The sequence below is a fragment of the Equus quagga genome, chromosome 1 (assembly GCF_021613505.1).
Source record: "Equus quagga isolate Etosha38 chromosome 1, UCLA_HA_Equagga_1.0, whole genome shotgun sequence".
Taxonomy (NCBI): Eukaryota; Metazoa; Chordata; class Mammalia; order Perissodactyla; family Equidae; genus Equus; species Equus quagga.
The window spans coordinates 74,134,736-74,158,747 of NC_060267.1; the positions used below are offsets into that span (position 1 = coordinate 74,134,736).

Genomic DNA, 24,012 nt, shown 5'->3' on the forward strand with positions numbered 1-24,012 from the left:
TTTCTGGGGTGGGGCTCAGGAATCAAGTCACTTGCTCTCCAGGTGATTCTCAAGCACGGTAAAATTTCAGAACTACTATAGTATTGCATAAGAAAGGTCTCATTAGAGGAATTAACTCTGGAGGTGGGACTGGGATGGGATTCATGCATTCGAAGGAGAATTCTACTAAAGCATTTTGATTTAATAGTTTTTATAAGAATATATTTATTCATTGACTGTGCAATTTAAAAATACAACAGAAGACAATTTTTTCAAGGATAATATACTTGTAAAATATTTGCATAAAATATGACACAGCCTCTGTTTATGAATGTCTCTCTTAAATTGGAATGCTTTCTCCAGATGTAAATTCCACCCAGTAATAACTTTTGCCTATGGCTGAAAGACAACAAATGTTAGAAGGGAAATTAAAAAGAATTTTGATGAGCTACTTAAGCACTTCACCTTGAAGCACAGCTGGTAGGCAATCTGATACTGGAAGTAGCTGCCCTTGGACCAGGGCTGCTCAGAATAATTGCTAAAGTAAGTAGCATATTCCATCTAAAAATAACAGACATTGCAGACATAGCTCGGACTCATGTGGAGTAGAATGGGACTAGTCCTTGATTTGTTCTGGGCGTTATGCTACTATTAACACAATGTCAAGGAACCTTTCTTCCCTTACAATGGGTCAAGAGGAGAAAGATATAGGGAAATGTCATATTGGTTAATCTGCAGGACCATCTGAGGTAGGGAAATGAATGATGAGGAAAGAGTCACACTAGGAAGGTACTTCGTTGCTCAGGGAGCAGTAAAATACATGCACACCATTCCACCTAGTTCTCTCATTACAGATGCTCTATCGTCCCTCTGAGAAGATCTTCCCATGGCCCTTTGGGAGAAGCAGCTACTTGACTTAGCTCTCCAAATAGCACAAGAGTTTGCCTTTGTTGACAAAATATATCTAACGAAGACAGTCATGTTTTTCTTTCTCTGCAGCACCTCAAGTCTTCATTATGACACTATTCCCACTACACAAATAAAAGTCACAGACTACTTCTCGTTGCCCTAGAGGGAGCTGGGTTTCACTGGGCTTCATTACTGCTTAGAACCCAGGTGGCGCTGCTGCCCTGGAAGTGTACACAGGTTAAATAAGACACTGTGGGACTCAGCCCTGGGGGTAGGCAACATGTTAGGAGCAAGCTTGGGAAAATCCAATTGAGACTTATTAATAAGAGAACTTTTCTTCTCAGAAAGTTTCCTAAGGGGAATTTGAAGTCCCTTCAAAGTGAAATGATCTCAATTGTTGAGTAACAGTGAAATATCAAGAGATGACAGTGGTTCAAAGTACTCATAAAAGGGTCCAAGGAACAATATTCCTCTCAAGTTTAATAAATTTGCTCTACTTTATATATTGCAAAACTATGAAGTTTCATACTCTGGATGATGCCATAATGATGGATACAGATCATTATACATTTGTCCAAACCCATAGAATATACAACACCAAATGTGAACCCTAAAGTACACTAGGGACTTTGGGTGATTATGACGTGTCAATGTAGGTTCGTCAATTGTAACAAATGTACCACTCTAGGGTGGTGTGTTGATAGCAGGGGAGGCTGTGTGGGCAGGAGCACGGAGTAAATTTTGCTGTGAACCTAAAAAACCAGAGTCTTAATAAAAAAAATTTTAAGAGAGTCATGGTATCCATATTAAAGAATTTAACATTTAATCAAAGATATAATAGGGAAAATATAAAAATAAAATAATAGACAAAAGATTTGAATAGACATTTCTCTAAAGAAGACATACAAATGTCCAAAAAGTATATTAAAAGATGCTCAACATCACTAATCATTAGAGAAATGCAAGTCAAAACCACAATGAGATATTACCTCACACCCATTAGGATGGTTAATATAAAAACAAAAACAGAAAATAACAAGTGTTGGCAAGGATGTGGAGAAATTGGAACCCTTGTGCACTATTGGTGAGAGTGTAAAATGCACCGCTGCTATGTAAAATGGTGCAGCTGCTATGGAAAAGAGCATGGAGGTTCCTCAAAAACTTAAAAATAGAGCCACCACATGATCTAGCAATCTCACTGTGGGTAAATATCCAAAACATTGAAAGCAGGACCTCAAAGAAATATCTGCACGTGTTCATTGCAGCGTTATTTACAATAGCCAAGAGATGGAAGCAATCCAAATGTCCATTGATGAATGAATGGAAAAGAAAATGTGGTATATATATATATATATATATATGTATATATAGGAATATTATTATATTCAGCCTTATTGGAATATTATTCAGCCTTATAAAAAAGTAAATTCTGTCACATGCTACAACATGGATAAATGTTGAAGACATTATTCCAAGTGAAATAAGCTAGTCACAAAAAGACATACGCTGTCTCATTCCACTTATATGAGGTATCTAAAGTAATCAAATTCACAAAAACAGAAAGTAGAATAGTGGTTGCCAGGAGCTATGGGGAGGAGAAATGGGGAGTTGTTGTTCAACGTGTATGTTTCAGTATTGCAAGATGAAAAAGTCCTGGAGATGTGTTCCACAACAACATGAGTATACTTAACACTGCAGTACTATACACTTAAAAATGGTTAAGAGGGTAAACTTTATGTTATGTTTTTTATTAAAATTTTTTAATTTAATTAAAAATTAATGATAACATTAAGTCTTCCAGTCAATAAACATGGGATATCTTTCCATTTATTTAGATCTTTTTTATTTTCTTTCAACAATGTAGTTTTTAAGTGTACAAGTCTTGTAACACTTAAGTCAAATTTATTCCTGTTTTATTCTTTTTGATGCTATTGTAAATGGAATTGTTTTATTAATTTCTTATTTGGATTGTTAACTGCTATTATATAGAAATATCACTGGTTTTGTGTATTGATCTTGTATCCTGCAACTCTGCTGAATATGATTATTAACTCTAATAGTTGGGGGTTTTGTCAATTGTTTAGGATTTTCTATATACAAAACCATGTCATCTACAAAGATAATTTACTTTTTCTTTTCCAATTTGGAAACACACAAACTACCAAATCTGACTCAAGAAGAAACAGAAAATCTGGACTGACCTATAAGTAGTAAGGGTCTTAAATCAGTAATCAAGAATCTCACAACAAAGAAAAGCCTGGAACCAGATAACTTTGCTGGTGAATTCTACTAAGCATGTAAAGGAGAATTAACACCAATCTTCTCACACTTTTCCAAGAAACAGAAAAGGAGGAAACACTTCCCAAGTCATTCTATAAGGCCAGCATTACCCTTATGCCAAAGTCAGACAAAGAAATCACTGGAAGATTTGTTATCATTATGATGTATGGTAACATAAAAGCATTATACATAGTGTGAAGTGATTGTTCTGCCTTGAGTTTTTAGATATTTTCATGCAGGTCTTTCTCATTAGATTTTGGACTCCTTAAGGGCAAAAATTCATGTTTTGCTCGTGTCTGCATCCCCCATGACACCCAAAAAAGCACCTCACACTCATTAGATATTGAGTAAATATCTACTGAATAAATTAATGAAGAAATAAAAATGTATTTGTATTAAAAAAAAACACTTGAAAATAAAACTACAGATCAATATTCCAATACCTATTTGCGAAACAGAACTAGAGACTTGAGGAAGAAACCTGAGGTAATCTGGTGAATGTGTACTGCTGACTCTGCCAAGTGAAAGCAGATGGTTTCTTGTTTTCACATTGTTGAAATAGGAAAGAAAACAAAGCAGCCACCAGCTGCTATAGCAAGGAGACCATATCTGGAAAAGCAGGTGCAATTAGAACCTCCAAAAAAATGATTATATTTTAATTCATTATCATTCCCCAAAACCTGTCAGTCTTCTGCATCTACCAATTTGGAAAGTCGAGCACAATACAGAAATCACCACTTCTTGAATCTTCCAAGCCTTTGATGGTGGCTTTAATTTCTATGGTTCCACCAGGAATGCAATATCACCTTTAACATTATAATCTGTCAGGAAAGGGAAGTTCCAAAGGCTTCAGCTTGGATTCTCCTACTATAGTGGTCTTTATTCCATAATTCATAGATGTGGGGATGTGCCAGTTGTCGATGGCAACTATTCCAAATATTACATGCAAATTAAGGAAATAATCATGGGATTCTTTCAGAGTTTCCATAAAGTGAACTTTTGAAAACTATCAATTAATCACTAGAAATTCATAAGCAGACTCACTGATATATATATTGCAGTGTCATTCTGGGTCTTCAGGAATTGGAGTAAGTTCAGCATCAATGTCCAGGAATCCAAACGTTTAAAGTGTTTTCATTTCTCAGTGCAGTGATTATGAAATCAAGATGTGGCAGGATAAAGAATGGCCCCAAAAATGTCCACAGTGTAATCCACAGAATCTGTGGACATGTTGGATTACACAGCAAAGAATATTAATGTTTCAGATGGAATTAAAGTTGCTTATCAGCTGACCTTAAAACAGAGAGATTTAGAGTGACCTCAGCATCATGTTGGAGTGAGATTTCCCGGTAACCTGACATTCATACTCCAACAGAGGACATCCAAACACAACACAAAAGACATCTGAGAGACCCAAGTAGCCATACAATGGAGGGCAGAGAGGCTGGATCCCCCCTCAGAGGAGGTGGAACAGGGTAAGAGAAAACTTCGCTCCCTCCCCAAAAGACTGGAATCCAGGACTGCAGGTGGTCTCAAGAGGTAAGGAATGGGGGAGGGGACATTCATTTGCAGCAACATCAAAGATCCCCGAGGGCCCTCACAGCCTAGGGGAAAGCCCCTACCAAGGTGAAATCTAACACAGGGGTGACCTCATCAAGCTAACACCCAAGGAGAGCAGATAGCAAGGGCAGAGTGAGAAAACTCCAAGAGCACACAGAAGAAAGCGCCTCTCCACCCGCCCAGCACTGGCTCCACTGCATGGGATCTCGGCAGAACACAGGAGGGCTCAGAATACACAGCTCTTGACCCCCTCCCACCACCTGGTGGCAATAGGCAGTAACTGCAACCAAATAATACCACAATGTGCAAAAACAGAGCCATGCCCTGTAGCAGCATCAAAAGTTATATCAAATCTTCAGACCAGAGAGAAAATGGCAAGTACCCAGAAATCAGTCCTGAGGACACAGAATACGTAATCTAAATGACAGAGAATTCAAAATAGGTATCATCAAAAAACTCAACGAGTAAAAAGAGAATGTAGAGAAACAATTCAATGAGTTCAAGAGCTATTTCACAAAAGAGATTGAAACTATAAAGAAGAATCAATCAGAAATATTAGAGATGAAACACACAATGGAAGAGATAAAACAAAATATGGATTCCCTGAATGCTTGAGCAGACATCATAGAGGAGTGAATCAGCATAATTGAGGATAGACATGTTGAAATGCTCCAGATACAGGAGGAGAGAGAACTAAGACTAAAAATAAATGAAGAAAGTCTCCCAGAAATATCCAACTCAATTAGGAAATACAACATAAGAATTATAGGTATTCAAGAGGGAGGAGAGAAGGAGAATGGAGCAGAAAGCTTGTTCAAAGAAATAATAGCAGAGAACTTCCCAAACCTAGGGAAGGAGATGGAAATCCATGTGGAAGAGGCTACCAGAAGTCCTAAATATGTCAATGTAAAAAGACCTACTGAAAGGCATGTAGTAGTGAAACTGGCAAAAGTGAATGACAAAGAAAAAATACTCAGGGAAGCAAAGCAGAAGAAAATAACCTACAAAGGAACCCCTATCAGGCTTTCAGTGGCTTTCTCTGCAGAAACCTTACAGGCTAGGAGAGACTGGAATGACATATTCAAATCTTTGAAGGACAAAAACTTTCAGCCAAGAATACTCTATCCAGCAAAAACAACCTTCAGATATGATGGAGAAATAAAAACTTTCCCAGATAAACAAAAGCTAAGGGAGTTTGTAGCCACAAGACCCCTCCTATAAGAAATCCTCAAGAAGGCCCTCATACCTGAAAAAGAAAAAGGGGAGAAAGGGGTTACAAAGCACAGAGTAAGGAGATAAATAGGTAGACAAAATCAGAAAATTGTAGCTATACATCAGAACAGGTTAGCAAATACTCAAGAATAGCATTAAAGATAGAGAAGGAGGGGCCAGTCCGGTGGCACAGCGGTTAAGTGCGCATACTCCCCTTCAGCAGCCCGCGGTTCCTAGGTTCAGATCCCAGGCACGGACATGGCACGGCTTGGCAAAGCCATGCTGTGGTAGGTGTCCCACATATAAAGTAGAGGAAGATGGGCACGGATGTTAGCTCAGGGCCAGTCTTCCTCAGCAAAAAGAGGAGGATTAGCAGCAGTTAGCTCAGGGCTAATCTTCCTCAAAAAAACAAAAGATAAAGAGAAGGAAAACACCAAAAGCAAAGATAATCTTGTCATTTTAATCAGAAACTCACAACCCAAGTTGGAATAAGATGTAAGAAAAACAATTTAAGAGGAGAAGAGGAAAGAGACTGAATTGGCTTAGTCTAAGGAAATAAGAGGCCATCAGAAAATGGACTATCTTATCTATGAGATTTTGAATACGAACCTCATGGTAACCACTAAACAAAAAAGTGAACAAAGACACAAATAATAAATAAGGAGAAAACAAAGGAATACAACACAAAAAACTATATAACTCAATTGGTAGACCAAAATACACAGGATGAGAAACAAAGGAAATGCAGGAGAACCAGAAAACAAGTGATCAAATGGCATCATTAAGCTCTCATATATCAATAATCACCCTAAATGTAAATGTATTGAATTTTCCAATAAAAAGACAGAGAGTGGCAAGATGGGTTAAAGAACAAGACCCAACAATATGCTGCCTCCAGGACACACATCTCAGCTCCAATGACAAACACAGGTTCAGAGTGAAGTGATGGAAGAGGATACTCCAAGCTAATGGCAAACAAAAGAAAGCAGGTGTTGCAATACTTATATCAGACAAAGTAGACTCGATAAAGGTGCCAAGAACATACAATGGAGAAAAGACAGTCTCTTCAATAAATGGTATTGGGAAAACTGGACAGCCACATGCAAAAGAATGAAAGTAGACCATTATCTCATGCTATACACAAAAATAAATGGATTAAAATGGATCAAAGACTTGAAGATAAGTCCTGAAACCATAAAACTCCTGGAAGACAATATAGGTAGTACATGCCTAGACATCAAACTTAAGAGGATCTTTTCAAATACCATGTCTTCTCAGACAAGGAAAACAAAAGAAAAAACAAACAAGTGGGACTTCATCAGACTAAAGAGCTTCTGCAAGGCAAAAGAAACTAGGGTCAAAAGAAAAAGACAACCCACCAACTGGGAGAAAAGATTTGCAAATCATATATCTGACATGGGGTTAACCTCCATAACATATAAGGAATTCACACAACTGAGCAACAAAAAAACAAACAGCCCAATCAAAAATTGGGCAGAGGATATGAACAGACATCTTTCCAAGGAAGATATACAGATGGCCAATAAACATATGAAGAGATGTTCAACATCACTAATTATCAGAGAAATACAAATAAAAACTACACTAAGATATCACCTTACACCCATTAGAATGGCTATAATCACTAAGACTAAAGATAACAAATGTTGGAGAGGGTGTGGAGAGGAGGGAACCTGCATACACTGCTGGTGGGAAGGCAAACTGGTACAGCCACTATGGAAAACAGCATGGAGATTCCTCGAAAAACTAAAAATAAGACTATGTGACCCAGATATCCCACTACTGGATATCAACCCAAACAATTTGAAATCAACAATCCAAAGTAACATAGGCACCCCTATGTTCATTGCAGCACTATTCACAATAGCCAAGACATGGAAACAATCCAAGTGCCCATCAACCAATGATTGGACAAAGAAGATGTGGTATATATATACAATGGAATACTACTCAGCCATAAAAAAAGACAAATTCATCCCATTTGTAACAACATGGATGGACCTGGAGGGAATTATGCTAAGTGAAATAAGCCAGACTGAGAAAGACAAACACCATATGGCTTCACTCATGTGTGGAATATAAACAAACACAGGGACAAAGAAAACAGTTCAGTGGTTACCAGGGGAATGGGTGGAGGGTGGGCACAAGGGGTGAGGAGAGCACTTATGTGGTGACAGACAAGAAATAACGTACAACTGAAATTTCACAATGATATAAACTATTATGAACTCAATAAATAAAAAGTAGTCTAGGATTATAAAACACTGACACTTTCACACAAAACATTTTTGCCTCTTTATCCTGTTGTCGTTTCACAAATGTGTAGCTTTTATTATAAAAGGTTTAATGCCATCAAAGACTACGTGAACACTACAAGAAATAAAAATAAATTGCTCACAATTCATAACAGCAACAACAAAAAAAAACAGAGAGATTATCTGTTTTGGCCCAAAGTAATCACAAAGGTCCTTAAAGTAGAAAAAGGAGACAAAGAGTTATAGAAACAGATGTGATGATAGAAGCTTGGTCAGAGTGATGCAATGTGAGAAAGACTTGACTCATCTTTGCTGGTTTGAAGACGGAGAAAGGGACCACGTATCAGTCTGCTCGGGCTGCCGTGACAGAATACCACAAACTGGGTGGCTCAAACAGAAGTTTATTTTCTCACAGTTCTGGGAGCTGGAAGTCTCTGCCTCAGGTACCAAATGGTGAGAGAATAGAGAGGAAAAAAAAAAAGAGCAATGGGGACTCCTCCCATGCTCCTGGGACCGCTGTTCCTCTAGTCAGGAAGAAGTGTTCTCTTTCCTAAGGATTTTAGGTGCCTGCCCAGCCACCACTGCTGCTGCTGCTGCCACTGTCACCGCAGGACTGCCTGGGGGTTTGGTCAAGAGGTAACAGAAAAAATCAGGGAATTTGCCATACTCTTTCTGATGCATAGGGACCCCATTTCTCTCTTCTCAGACCATAAATAGGGAGCTTCTCTTGGAGCTCTTTCTATCTTTCTGTCTGAACCCAGCGTGTAGGTTCGGGTTTCAGGCTGCCCTTGAGTCCAAGACAAGAGATACTGGAGGGAGGAAAGAAAAAAAAAGCAGAAAATTCACCGTGAGTTCGTTGGTACCTTGAGTTCCAGTTTCCTTCCCGCATTTGCCTGCTACCATTTATTTTTCAGAGTCCTCGAACAGCTGCTCTGCATTCTCTCTCGAGTTGTTAACTGCATTCAGTGGGAGACACGGGATGGAATGCGCTTACTTCATCTCAACCAAAATTGGATTCTGTCGTCCGGCTTTTGCCCTCTCCCCGCTTGAGGGATTGCTCATTTACAAAGCCCCTTTGTTGGCTTTTCCTTTTTCACGGGTTTTAAATATTAGTGTTCCTCTAGTTTCACCGTAGGCAATTTTCTCACTCTGTATTCTCTCCCTAATTAAGGTTAACCATGTTCATAACTTAAATTATTACATATATGCAAATGCGTCACAAGTTTATATCTCTAGGCTTATCTTTCTCATTAATTCCAAACTAGCCTATTCAACTCACTCCACGATATCTCTACTTCCATATCTCAAAATCCTGACAAATTCAGCGTGTCTAAAATACAACTCCTGATTTACCCTTCAACCCCCAAATTTGGCCCTCTTCAAGCATTCCCTGTGTCAGTTAATGACACTATCAGCCTTCTTGGACACCTGAGTCACCCTTGACACTTTCATCTCTCTCACCAGCTATATCTAATCCTGTTGACTTTACCTCTTAATCTGTTAATGCTACTTTTTAAATAGTTCTCAAATTTTCCTATCACCCTTTTTATCCACTGCCACCACTCTAGTCCAAGCTTCCAATAACACTCAGCTGGAGCAGTGCAGTTTTCTTCTACTTGGTCTCTTTGTGTCCAGTCCTACCTTCTACAATCAATTCTCCACACTGTAGCCAGAGGACTTTTAATGGGAATGTTTGCTCAAACCATTTCAACAGCTGCTCAATGTGCTTAGCCTCTTCAAAGATCTGCAGGTCTGGCCTTGGCCTACCTCTACAGCCTCATCACCTGCCACTTCTCCCTTTGCTCTCCATGCCTCTATCACACTGACCTTCTTTTGGGTTCATGTGTCATGCTTCCTCTGTGAGGGGACGTTTGCACATGCTGCCCCTCTGCCAGGGACATTCTCTCCCCCTGCCCACATCATCTACTTTCCTTCACTTACCAGCCCAATAATTACTTCACATTTTGGTGGTGCCTTCTCACAAACAAGGCAGGCGGGAGGAAGGATTGTATAACCCCAAGTCAGCCCACAAGCTACTGTTCATGTCCAGATGTCTTACCCCCTAGTGACACTTTTATTTTTCCCCATGTATCCATTAATATAGGTTCTAAATTTAGATCATTCAGAGATGTCTAAAAGTTCTATCTATTAACATCCATGAAAACGAAGGAGTGCTAAAAGCCTGCTATAATTACTATTTTTTAAATAAGGAATCGAGCTGTAAAGGACATGTGGCCCAACCACTCATATGATACTTGAATCCCCTCTATGAACAGACCAAGCATTCATTCTATTCTGAACACTCTTCCAGTGTGCATTAGATCCAACCAGTTATAAGTTACTCTAATTATGGCTTCATCCTATGTACATTTCTCCATCTTGATCATTAGAAACTGTATCAATTATAGCGCCAAAGGCCTGAAACAATAATTGTTAGTACGTTTCCCTTATCTAACAATATACCATCTCTGTTGAAAAGTAAAGGTGGTTAACCTAATGCTTTAGTCCTAGAGATTCCATGCTAAGAACTAATGATGACATTCTTTAATTCTCAACAGACATCCTCACCACTGCCACCACCACCTCACCACCACCAGCGATCAAAAGGAGGTATTCAACACAGGAATGGTCAAGTATCTAATTGGATAGTCATCCAAAGTTTATTACATGCATATTTTCATTCAACAGATGTTCATTGAGCACTTGGTGCTTCACAAAAAAGTATGCACTGAATGTCTTCTCTGTGCCAGAACTTGTGCTAAGCCCTGGGGAACAGTGGAAAATGAAAGTGATATTGTCCTTGCCTCAACGAACCTACAGACTATTGAGAGAGACATTAAACAAGTAAACCCACAAATTATTATCAAATTACAAATTGTGGTAAATGCTCTTAATAAAAGAAGCAAGACAGAGCACGCTTCCGTGGAACTAAAAGGAATTTTGTATGCCTAGAGCAAAGGATGTAAATGGTGAGTAACCAGATTATGAAAGTCCTTGCATGTCATTTTAGGGACTTCAAGCTTTAGAGTAATAAAAAGCTGTTAAGGGATTTAAGTAGGGAAATGATATGATCAGATTTTTCTAAAGCATAAATCTGATTGTGTAATCATTCTTTCAGGAATTGGCTGTCAAGAGGTGGTTTTATCTTCTCTGTCAAATATATTCCTCTTTTCAACAATACTTAAAAAGGATCCCTTACCTGAGGCTATAAATGTAATGACTGTAATTAGTATTGGTTGAAATGGAATCTAATCCAAATGAAAGAATATATCATTTACCAATAATTTAGTGTTGAATAATATATAAAATGCATTTCTATTTATATTTGCTTGTTATTTGTTACTCACAGCAACTTTACATAACATGGCTGTAACTACTGTACTTCCTAATCTCTTCGCCAAGAGCTGCTAGGGGGATACCTGCCTGGGTCCCATCCTGGGGCCTTCTCTGACATCTGGGCCATTTCTCATTTGTTTCAGTGTCCCATTCTGGTCCACATCGTATCCTGGAACATCTGGCTCCATGTCAATTTGCTCAGTTCTTTGTGTCAAAGCTGATATATTAATTACAGAGAGTGTTCAGTCTCTGTGTCTTCAAGTTCTCATAGTTCACTCTTGGAAGTAAAGATTTCAGCTATTTTTATAACTATGGTTATCCCTGTTTATATTTAGTACCACACATATTATAGCTAATTTCAGGAGGCAGACAGTTCATTCTACTCTAACATAAAATTCAGCTCCACTCTAATAAAAGCCTATTATGAAATTTCACTTCAAAATGACTCTGACATTGCCAGGAAATTAATATGGTAACTGAGTTGAGAAGGTTAAGGTATCTAAGCAGAAAAATAATTACTCCTAGCTTCTATGAACATCTCTTGGCAGCAACCTCTAGCATCAAATTTGTCCCCTTGCTAAGAATTTTGTATGTGGTTATTTCAAGTCTCTTTACAAGTGGGTTACACATCCAGGAACATGTAATGGAAGCCCAAGATCCATGGGAATGGTGTAAGAGTTAAATAATCCAGAATTCAACATCCCATACTAAAGCTTTTTAGGTCTTTCATATTTTGAAATTCGTCAAGTGGGTTAACCTTTCTCCACTCAAAATCCTTCCCTACTCTAGAAGTAGAGGTGGGCAAGTGAGAAGGTGCACATGGAGGCAGAAAGAATGGAAGAAAAATTAAAAGGAAAAAGGGAGAAATGAGAACTAATCCTACCTCTCCTTTGGAATGACAGATTTTCACTGGAAACAACGTCTCCCAAAGTATGATCATTTCACAACCTCTATCAGAATTTCTTGGGGATCTATTATAAATGAAGATTATCAGGACCCCACCCCAGAGCTAATGAATCAGAATATCTGGGAGTAGAGGCCCAAAATCTGCTATTTTTTTTAAGATTTTTTTTTTTTTTTTTTTTTGGTGAGGAAGATTGGTCCTGAGCTAATATCTGTTGCCAATCTTCCTCTTTTTTTTCCTCCCCAAAGACCCAGTACATAGTTGTGTACCCTGGTTGCAAGTCATTCTAGTTCTTCTATGTGGGACGTCACCACAGCATGGCCTGATGAGTAGTGTGTAGGTCCACGCCCAGGATATGAACCAGCGAACCCCAGACTGCCAAAGTGGAGCACTCAAACTTAACCGCTCAGCCACGAGGCCAGCCTCAAAATATGCATTTTTAACAAGGAATATTTTTATACAATAAAAGATTTAAAACAACTAATGAAAACATTGCCTCTGTAATTGTTGGATATTTATAAAGCAATATACCTCATTGCCCATGCTTGTTTCTTCTTCAAAATTTTCACAAGTGGTACTTATTTCTGAAACAAAGTGATTAGTTTAAAGCTAATTTATTGGTTTACCGAATGACTGCTATAAACATAAAATGTACAAAATAATAGGAATCCTTGCCCTTGTGAAGTCAATCATCAAACAAAGAAAAAAGATAAAAGCACAAAAACGACTGCATTAGCGTATGGGTGGTATTCCAGCACAGAGACAGATACAATTTGCATAAGTCTCTGGGTGCTTAGAAAAGCAAGATCAGCAGGTGAGCAGATCAAGTCAGCATTGGATGCCTTACTCAGGAAGTCAGGAGGGTTTATTTATTTATTTATTTATTTTGAGGAAGATTAGCCCTGAGCTAACGTCTGCTGCCAATCCTCCTCTTTTTGCTGAGGAAGACTAGCCCTGAGCTAACATCCGTGCCCATCTTCCTCTACTTTATATGTGGGATGCCTGCCACAGCATGGCTCGCCAAGCAGTGCCATGTCCACACCCGGGATCCAAACCGGCGAACTCCAGGCCGCTGAAGCAGAACATGCGCACTTAACCGCTGGGCCACCGGGCCAGCCTCCAGTTTTAATCAGGAGTTCCGGATGAGGAAGGGTAGTTAGGGAGCCACCACAGTGTGGGAGAGCAAGATCCAGCAAAGAAGTGGAAAGGATGAGGGTTGCAGTTCCGGTTCTGCAATTGTGTGATGTTGAGCAAGTCTTTTAATTTTCCTTTCTGTTTTCTCACTTGCATAATCAAGGACAATCTTTTCTTGTTTCTTTGTGCTCCTGCCTCATTCCAGAAAGGACTTAAGGCAGAGAGGATATACAAGTTTCTTCTGGCACCGACATTCACTGACTAAATTTATCCAAGTTTCCTTCTGGAGCAAACTTGTAATGACTCTATAGTCCAAAACTTCTCACAACCACGAAACACAAAAGATGGAAAATATTACTAAACGCTAATTGGAGCCTACTATTATTCATAGGCAATCACTCTGTGTACACATCTCTCACAACTGTAAAATTATAGAGCTAAGTAAGGTTCAAGTCAGTGTTCTGAGGGTGAGTATATCTTCTAGAATTTCTCTGGCAAGTTCTGCCAGGAGCGCACTCCTAGAAAAGCCACAGGCACCCAGTCAGAGATTTTCACACGTCTGATGCAATGTTATTCTGCCCAGTAGTCTTTTCATAGCATCTTTGACTTCCTTGTTTCTTAAACTGTAAATTATGGGGTTCAACATAGGGGTAAGGACTCCATAAAGCAATGAGATGACTTTATCTATTTCTTGTGAGCTTGCTGAAGAAGGTTTTAAGTACATGGAGAGGGCAGCCCCATAATACAAGATCACTACGGTCAAGTGGGCACCACAGGTAGAAAAAGCCTTGTTTCTTCCCTCTGCTGAGCTGATTCTCAGAACAGTAGAAAGGATTAAGACATAGGAGATGCATATTAACAGCAGTGGAATGGGCAGGAGGAGCACGCTGACCACCAGCATGACCATGTCCATGAGCAGTGAACTTGTGCAAGCTAACTTCAGCACGGCCAGAATTTCCCATGTGAAGTGATCGATGAGATTCCCACAAAACGGTATCTGCAGGGCGAAACTGGTTTCCAACAGGGCGGTCAGACAGCCGGTCACCCAGGAGACAGTGGCCAACTGCACACAGACCTGCCTGTTCATGACGATGGGGTATCTCAGCGGGTTGCAAATGGCGACATAACGGTCATACGCCATGACAGCCAGGAGCACACACTCCGTGGAGCCCATGGCAAGGGACACATACATCTGTACAGCACACCCAGAAAAGATAATGGTTTTCTGGCATGACAGCAGGTTCACCAGCAAAGTGGGAATAGAAGCAGATGTGTAACAAATATCCATGAAAGAGAGATTCCCCAGGAACAAGTACATGGGGCTTTGAAGGCATGAATCTAGGACAGTGATTAAAATAAGAGTGCTGTTGCCCAGGAGGGTTATCAGATACATTACAAGGCTGAAGACAAAGAGAACGATCTCTAACTCTGGGTATCTCGAAAAACCCTCCAGGAAAAAAAGGCTCCAGATGGTGAGGTTTTCTCCTTGCATTTCCTTCCACTCACCTGTAGTGATTCTAGCCTTATTCTCTTCATTTCATCTGAGGACAGAAAGGGATGGATAAAGTACACTGTTCATTTAGCTAGGAAAACGCTTTCAAACTTACTTTCACTATCATAAACACAATTTTACCACAAGAAATCACAGCATAGTGTATCTATTGATCTAAAGGGGCAAAAAAAGTTGATTCTTCCACAATAAAATTTAGAAAATAATTCATTTAGGAACAAGAATAAACATATTTAATATCTGAATCTCAGCCCATAATCCTATACTTGGCCCACAGTAGGTTTTCAGTAAAGATTTGAAAATACTGAAAGACGAAAAATATGTATGAAGGCCTAATATGTCACTGAGCACAAATAAGAAAAGAAAGCCAGATAAGTGAGGAAAAGAAAGCACATTTGTCCATAAAACTCAATAAAACCAGTAATGATTTTCATTGGAAGAAGAAGAGGAATGTGGAACCAAACAAATAAATAAATTTTAAACGAACACTTATGAAGTTCTGGGTCTAAATGAACTCTGTGCTATGCAGCTAACAGCATGGCGGTCCATATACTTGTTTCAAAAATGATGACATTCTGTGAAGCACTGTAGCTATCCATTCTGATTAGATTTAAGAGTCAGTTTACAACTCACACAAAAGAACCCACCCCATTTAAACACTGATGTATCCATTGTTCAGTTTCATTCATTACTGAGACTCATACCTCTGCCAGTATGTAAATAGTTCTAAAAACTATACCCAGGCAATACTCTTATTATACACGAAAACCCATGAAGATCCAGGAAACGCAGAAATTAAACTCCCTTTTAAAATTATCTTAAAAATCTCTTTGAAAAGAAGATTATAGATCATCTAATTATAAACAAGACACTTAAGGTTTTATTTTTTTACATTTCACATTATTAACCAAAAAATTACAAAACTTACCTTGCTTCTGCACTGACATTGCTCTTTATCACCTTCAACATTTTTCCTTTCCCCACTAGTTCTTTCCTTTCTATTTTCAAATATACTTGTTCTTAAAAATTCCCTTCATTGTCTCACTACATATGCAAACTGCGATCCTATATTTGCTCTTTATTTCACAGGCAAATTCCTCAATTATATGGTTTATCTCCCAATATTTCAGTCTTCACTTTCTCATCATTGGTGTTCTTTCCCAGTTTTTCTCAATTTCAGTCAATGTTATCATTTGTCTCCCAGTTCTCCATATTTAAAAAGCTAGCACAGATGGTGATGGTGAAAATAATTACGTCATAGGCAATATCTCATATCATGCCTCTATAACATGGGCGTAATAGTTTTCAATAGTTTTCATTATATTACCTTATTATCTTTGACTTCCCTACTCTATCTCGCATCTGGCCTATTAGCGAGTCCTTTCATTTTTTACTGTTAGTCATCACTCCCAAAGCAGCTCGCATTGTAGGTCCAAACGTTATCAGTAACGCTGAATACTCTCTTAGTATTCCAGGGAACACTTGTCAGTATTACTTCCCTCTGTGGTACCTGAGCATACAGTTTTTGCTTTTCTTCCTAAGAGCTGCATTTTTCTATATCACAGTAGTTAGTTCCTATTCATTTGTTACTTAATGGATTATTTCTCAGGGATTTCTCTGCCAGATTTTATATTTAACAAATTCTCTACAAAAATTTTATGATATCATTGTAGCAGATTACTTTAAGGAAACAATATCTCTTGACCTACTCTTAAAACTACCAAAGAAAACACAATTTTTTTAGAATGAAAAATCAGCCCAGTTGCCTGGGACTTGATATTTTCTATCCCATAAAAAAAGTAGCCAAGAAAAATTGGTCCTCTCACCTGAACTCCCTTGTCACCAACTCCAAATAAAATACTGTTTCATGACGTACTTCATAAAGTTAGCTATGTGCAGGAAAGAATAAATGCATCCATGTTAAAAATGTTAAATGTATTACACAAAAATCCACATTGCAATTCATTTCTTTCCAAAGTATTGACTGTTACCCCCATAACTAAAAATGCCAAAGGATAGTCAATGAAATGTTATGTAAATTTAAATCATCTGTTGTTTGGGGGAATAGCTGTCATCCCTAAACAATTTAAAGTTTAGCAGCTACAATACACACAGAGGTTTGAAACTTCAGATCCTTCAGGGATAATGTCCCAAAGATCCAATTATATTAAACTTTTAAAAATTGAGACGGAGGGGGCTGGCCCCGTGGCCGAGTGGTTAAGTTCGCGCGCTCCGCTGCAGGCGGCCCAGTGTTTCGTTGGTTCAAATCCTGGGCGCGGACATGGCACTGCTCACTGCTCATCAGACCATGCTGAGGCAGCGTCCCAAATGCCACAACTAGAAGGACCCACAACGAAATATACAACTATGTACCAGGGGGCTTTGGGGAGAAAAAGGAGAAAAATAAAATCTTTAAAAGAAAAAAAGAACACTTATGTTAAAAAAAAAAAAAATTGAGACGGAGAGTGAACCACAGTTGCCCCAAATAACTTCAATGAATTACATAAAAACAAAGTCTTCTCTTCCTCCCTATCCATCCTAGCTATATCAAGATTTTTTTTCTTGAATGATTACAGGTAGAACACTTAACAGTATATAGAGAAAAGGTATCCCTAGAATTCTAGGATACGTATTTTTTCATTTATGAAACTACTACTCCCTAGTTTTCAAAGATTAAGGGGAAAAAGTTTACTCTTTAAAGCATTTGACAAAATCCAATATCCATTTATGATAAAAAAAAAAACTCTCAATAAAATGGGGATAGAAGGAAAGTACCTCAACATAATAAAGGCCCTATACAACAAACCCCCAGCCAACATCACACTCATTAGGGAAAAACTGAGCGCCATCCCTCTGAGAACAGGAATAAGACAAGGGTGCCCACTCGCACCACTCTTATTCAACATAGTGCTGGAGGTTTTGGCCAGAGCAATTTGGCAAGAGAAAGGAATAAAAGGAATCTAAATTGGCAAGGAAGAAGTGAAACTCTTGCTGTTTTCTGATGACATGATTTTATATATAGAAAACCCTAAAGAATCCATCAGAAAACTATTAGAAATAATCAACAACTACAGCAAAGTTGCAGGGTACAAAATCAACTTACAAAAATCAGTTGCATTTCTATACTCTAATAACAAACTCACAGAAAGAGAACTCAAGAATACAATCCCATTTACAGCCACAACAAAAAGAATAAAATATCTAGGAATAAATTTAACGAAGGAGGTGAAAGACCTATACAATGAAAACTATAAGACGTTATTGAAAGAAACTGATGATGACATAAAGAAAAGGAAAGATATTCCATGCACACAGGTTGGAAGAATAAACATAGTTCAAATGTCCATATTACCTAAAGCAACATACAGATTCGATGCAATCTCAATCAGAATCCCAATGATATTCTTCATGGAAACAGAACAAAGAATCCTAAAATTCATATGGGGCAACAAAACACCCTGAATAGCTAAAGCAATCTTGAGGAAAAAGAACAAAGATGGAGGCATCACAATCCCTGACTTCAAAATATACTACAAAGCCATAGTAATCAAAACAGCATGGTAGTGGCACCAAAACAGACACACAGATCAATGGAACAGAACTGAAAGCCCAGAAATAAAACTACACATCTATGGACAGCTAATCTTTGACAAAGGAGCCAAGAACATACACTGGAGAAAGGAAAGTCTCTTCAATAAATGATGTTGGGAAAACTGGACAGCCACATGCAAAAGAATGAAAGTAGACCATTATCTTTCACTGTACACAAAAATGAACTCAAAACAGATTAAAGACTTGAAGGTGAGACGTGAAACCATAAAACTCTTAGAAGAAAATATAGGCAGTATACTCTTAGACATTGGTCTTAGAAGGATCTTTTCAAATACCATGTCTACTCAGGCAAGGGAAACAAAAGAAAAAATAAACAAATGGGACTTTAGCAGACTAAAGAGCCTCTGCAGGGCCAGCCCCATGGCCAAGTGCTTAAGTTCGCGTGCTCTGCATCAGCAGCCCAGGGTTTCATTGGTTCAGATCCTGGGTGCAGACCTAGCACCACTCATTAAGCCACGCTGAGGCAGCATCCAACACAGCACAACCAGAAGGACCTACAACTAGAATATATACAACTCCATGCTTGGGGGCTTTGGGTAGAAGAAGAAGAAGAAAAAAAAAAAGAGCTTCTGCAAGGCAAAGGAAACAAGGGAGAAAACAAAAAGACAACCTACCAACTGGGAGAAAATATTTGCAAATCATATATCTGAAACGGGGTTAATCTCCAAAATATATAAAGAATTCAAACAACTCATCAACAACGAAAAAAAACACAACACAATCAAAAAATGAGCAGAGGCGGGCTGGCCCAGTGGCGTAGTGCTTAAATTCACATGTTCTGCTTCAGCAGCCTGAGGTTCACAGGTTTGGATCCCGGGCACCGACCTATGCACCCCTCATTAAGCCATGCTGTGGTGGAATCCTATATACAAAATAGAGGAAGACTGGCACAGATGTTAGCTCAGGGACCATCTTCCTCAAGCAAAAAGAGAAAGACTGGTAACAGATTTAGCTCAGGGACCATCTTCCTCACCAAAAAAAAAAGGGCAGAGGATATGAACAGACATTTTTCCAAATAAGATATACAGACGGCCAACAGGCACATGAAAAGATCTTTAACATCACCAATCATCAGGAAAATGTAAATCAAAACTACACTGAGTTGTTACCTTATACCCGTTAGAATGGCTATAATCACCAAGACAAAAAAAAATAAGTGTTAGAGAGATGTGGAGAAAAGGGAACCCTCATACACTGCTGGTGGGGATGCAAACTGGTGCAGCCACTATGGAAAACAGTATGGAGATTTCTCAAAATATTAAAAATTGAAATACCATATGACCCAGCTATTCCACTAGTCAGTAACTATCCAAAGAACTTGAAATCAACAATTCAAAGAGATTTATGCACCCCTATGTTCACTGCAGCATTATTCACAATAGCCAAGATGTGGAAGCAACACAAGTGCCCATCAACTGATGAATGGATAAAGAAGATGTGGGGTGTGTGTGTGTATATATATATATATATATATATATATACACATATACAATGGAATACTACTCAGCCATTCAAAAAGACAAAATCGTCCCATTTGCAACAACATGAATGGAACTTTAGGGTATTATGTTAAGCGGGATAAGCCAGACAGACAACGACAAACATTGTATGATTTCACTCATATGTGGAAGATAAACAAAGACACGGACAAACAGATCAGACTAGTGGTTACCAGAGGGGAAGGGGTTAGGGGATGGGCATAAGGGGTAAAGGGGCACATATATATGGTGACAGACAAATAACAATGTACAACAGAAATTTTACAATGTTATAAATTATTATGACCTCAATAAAAAAAATCAAAAATCAAATGTTCCAGAAGTCAAAAAAAAAGTTTACTCTTTAAGCCACTTGTCCCAACAAGTGATCAGAAATTTTATTCAATATACACATACTGCGAGGGCAATGAACCCTCAGTAGCAATGGACACACTTCCCGCCCAGATCTTGGTTTCTAAATACAATTCTCAACTAAAAGGAAACATAGTTCCTTGGAGAAATGGCTATTAAAAAGTCTGGAGCAGGAAAAGAACAAGATTAGCTTGGAGCACCTCACCGCACTAGAATGTAAGGAAGCATGCAGAAAATGATTAGGATATTTCAAAAGGCCATAGAAGCACAGTGGATGAGGTTCCCATTAGCCAAATCTGGGACAGATTATTTTGAGCATCAAAATAAATAATGGTAAAAATGAACTATAACCCATAGAATAAAACAAGAATGCATGAGTTCTTTTGAAAGGAAGAAAGGAAGGAAAGAAGGAAGGAAGGGAGGGAGGGAAGAAGGAAAGCTCTTTCTTACAGTAGGATGCCAAAAAATAAATATGATTGGGTTAGAAAATCATCAAACAAGGTTAAAGTTGCTATGGTAACAGATTATCATAGGTAAAATATTATAGTAGGTAAATGTAAGTATCATAGTTGTAATAGGTAAAAGTTGGATGAGAAACAGGCTATTTACATGGTGTCAAAGTATCTCACCACAAACTACATATTAATTTTTTTAAAAACATAGTAATAGCTCTACATCTGGGAGACCTGGAGGATAACCACCTTAACATCACCAACGACGGGACAAATTGACTCCAGGTGCCTTCTGATATGACGCACTGAGGACATAATACCACTTCTTTAGTATTCCTGTCGAACATACATAACCTGAATCTAACCAAGAGGAAAAACCAGACAAAATCAAGCTGAAGGATATTCTGCAAAATAACCGGTCTATACTTTTCAAAAATGTCAAGGTCAGGATACAAACAAAAAGGCTAAGGAAATGTTCCAGGAGATTAGAGACAAGAAAACTAAATGCAACGCATGACCCAGCACTGAATAGTGGACCAGGAAAAAATTCTCTCTAAAGGACATTATTAGGACAGTAGACAAAATCTGAATATGGGCTGTGGATTAAATAATAGCATTGTATCAGAGTTAAATTTCCTGATCTTCATAATTGCACTGTGGTGACGTAAGAGGATGTCCTTGTTCTTAAACACTGAAGTATTTAGTGTTAAAAGGGCAAAATCTCTCCAAACTACCCTCAAACAGATCATAAACGATACGTTCTTTAAAAAGTTCACTCTGGAGGGACTCGCCCGGCATGTCGCCGCTCCGCGCCTCGCCAGGACAATACGGCGACGCATGGGGACCCGGCCAGCCTCCCCGCGGCACAGACGCGGGGCAAAGTCCGGGGGGGCGGCCGGGGGTCTCAAGACCCGGGTCGCGGTCCCCGCAGGCAGCATCGCAATTTGCATCACTTTCGCCACCGAGGACGTGAACACGCAGCCGCAGAGGGACGAGCGCTCGCACCCTCCGCGGAACCAAGCATCAGGATTGCGTGCCGCAGACGGTCCGCAGCCCTGGCATCCAGACCTGTACCGAGGCCTAAGGCTCCAGCCTCAGGGCGGCCGTCGGGTTCGGGATGTTCCTCAGCAACCACGAGCCGGACGCCCAAGGATGGCTGGACAGCACGCGCGGGCTGCCGTGCGGCACGGGCGCCGGCGTGGCAGAGGGCCTGGTGGTCGAGCGCCCCATGGACACCACCAAGGCGAAGTTCATCCACGACCAGACCTCCCTTAACCCAAAGGACAGAGGATTCTTCACGGGGTCAAGGGGACTGCGGGAACAAGGGCTGAAGGAGACGTATCAGAGACTCATGGCCACCGTGCTGAAGCAGAGATGCAGGCAGGCCATGCGCTTCCTCGCGCGCAGCCGGTACCGCGCGCCCAACCCCATCAAGCCCTTGAAACTGCTGTTCACGCGGGATTCGGAGCTACCGCGAGCGCAGCTTCGGGAACACGCCTGTGGCCGTGATGGAGACCCGGATGCAGGACCTGGAGGCGCACAGACGCTGGGGCGTTTGGACGGCTGCTCGCAGGTCCAGAGGAATGAGGAGTTCAAGGCGTCCTACTAGGGCACTGCCCCTCCCTGGGCCAGGTCTCCGTGGACGTGGCCATCGTGTTCATCATCCACGATGAGGTGGTGAAGCTGCTCAACAAAGTGGAGGACGGACTGAGCCCCCGAGGTTTCTGCGTCGGGGCTGCCCCCAGGCGCCTCCAGTCGGGCGCCGAAGCCCCTCTCGCCGCCATTCCTGAGCAGTCCTCCCTTTCCCCGACCCCCGCACTGCGTGGCCTGGTCTGTCCCCTGTGGCCATTGAGGCCACGTGTCCCATAGTGCCGTGTGTCCCCTATGGTCTGAATGACACCACCGTTGTGTCCATGTGTCCGGCTAAGGCTGGGTGTCCCTCTGGCCTGTGAATCTGTTCCCGCTGTCCCTGTGCTTAGTCATGAGCCATGTGTCTGTATTTCATGTTCCGTGCCCTGTGACCCTGTGCCCCGCTGCCCGCGGTGCCTGTGTGGACTGGGTTCACAGCCCTGTAGCCAGGACGGGTCCCAGCCCCGTGCCTTCCACCCTAGGCAGCAGGGGCACCCGCCAGGCCTACCAGAGCGGCCTGGCCTCGCTGCCTTGCAGTTGCTGCGTACCCTCACCCCCACCCCATTTCTCCCACCACCGGCCTTAATGGACCCTCTCTCCGACCGGGCAAGGGTGGTACCCGGCACTCTGAGGACCACCCTCCCAAGGCGGAATAAACCAGATCCCGCCGGAAAAATGAAATAAAAAGTTGTGCATGGAGAGCAGATACATCTATTACCACGTTCTCTTTGCAAGGTATGCGGTTCCCATGTCTTTGCTGGGTCCTTTTGGCAGTTCACTTTCTCTGGATCACCAAGGGTAAATGGACGCTTCAGCTGGAGGACCATCAGGAGAATTTGGTCATACCACACGAATAAGCAGACTTTTTCTTTCTTAGGTAAAGAAGAGAAGTAACAATTAGATTGAATAATATAAGAATTAACAATACGGACCGCTCCGCCACCGTGGCCGAGTGGTTCAGTTTGGGCTCTCTGCTTCTGCAACTCAGGGTTTGGTGGGTTTGGGTCCTAGGCGCGGAGTTAGCACTTCTCATCAGACCGTGCTGAGGCAGCGTCCCATATAGCAGACCCAGGAGGACCTACGACTAGAATATACAACTATGTACTGGGGGGCTTTGGGAGAAGAAGGAAAAAAAATAGCAATAGAACTAAATAAGTTGTAGGATGACATTTTGGGGATAATGGGCAAGAGTGGCCCATTCATGATGAGCTTGAAATAGTTAAACCCACTGTACACAATAGGCTTGTTTGATTATGAAACACAGGAAACATCACAGAGTTCATGACTTAACAGTTTTAATAATATTAATCTTGAAATTTTATTTTCCTAAAGGTCAGTGCTCACAATAATCTCACCTGTCACAAGGCAA

General features: G+C 40.3%; 1 protein-coding gene and 1 pseudogene across 1 annotated transcript; one reads left to right on the forward strand and one right to left on the reverse strand.

Annotated features, from left to right (window-relative positions):
- Positions 1-14,131: 14,131 nt before the first annotated feature.
- Positions 14,132-15,082, reverse strand: LOC124225155 (olfactory receptor 2K2). Its single transcript, XM_046637654.1, has one exon. The coding sequence runs from the start codon at positions 15,080-15,082 to the stop codon at positions 14,132-14,134; it is 951 nt and encodes a 316-aa protein (XP_046493610.1).
- A 6,604-nt stretch (positions 15,083-21,686) lies between these two features.
- LOC124246920 (tricarboxylate transport protein, mitochondrial-like) lies at positions 21,687-22,883 on the forward strand (annotated as a pseudogene).
- Positions 22,884-24,012: the final 1,129 nt, after the last annotated feature.

What these genes read in the sequence shown, in the direction of transcription:
- LOC124225155 (XM_046637654.1), bottom strand. Translation starts at nt 15,082, where the DNA reads ATGCAAGGAGAAAACCTCACCATCTGGAGCCTTTTTTTCCTGGAGGGT.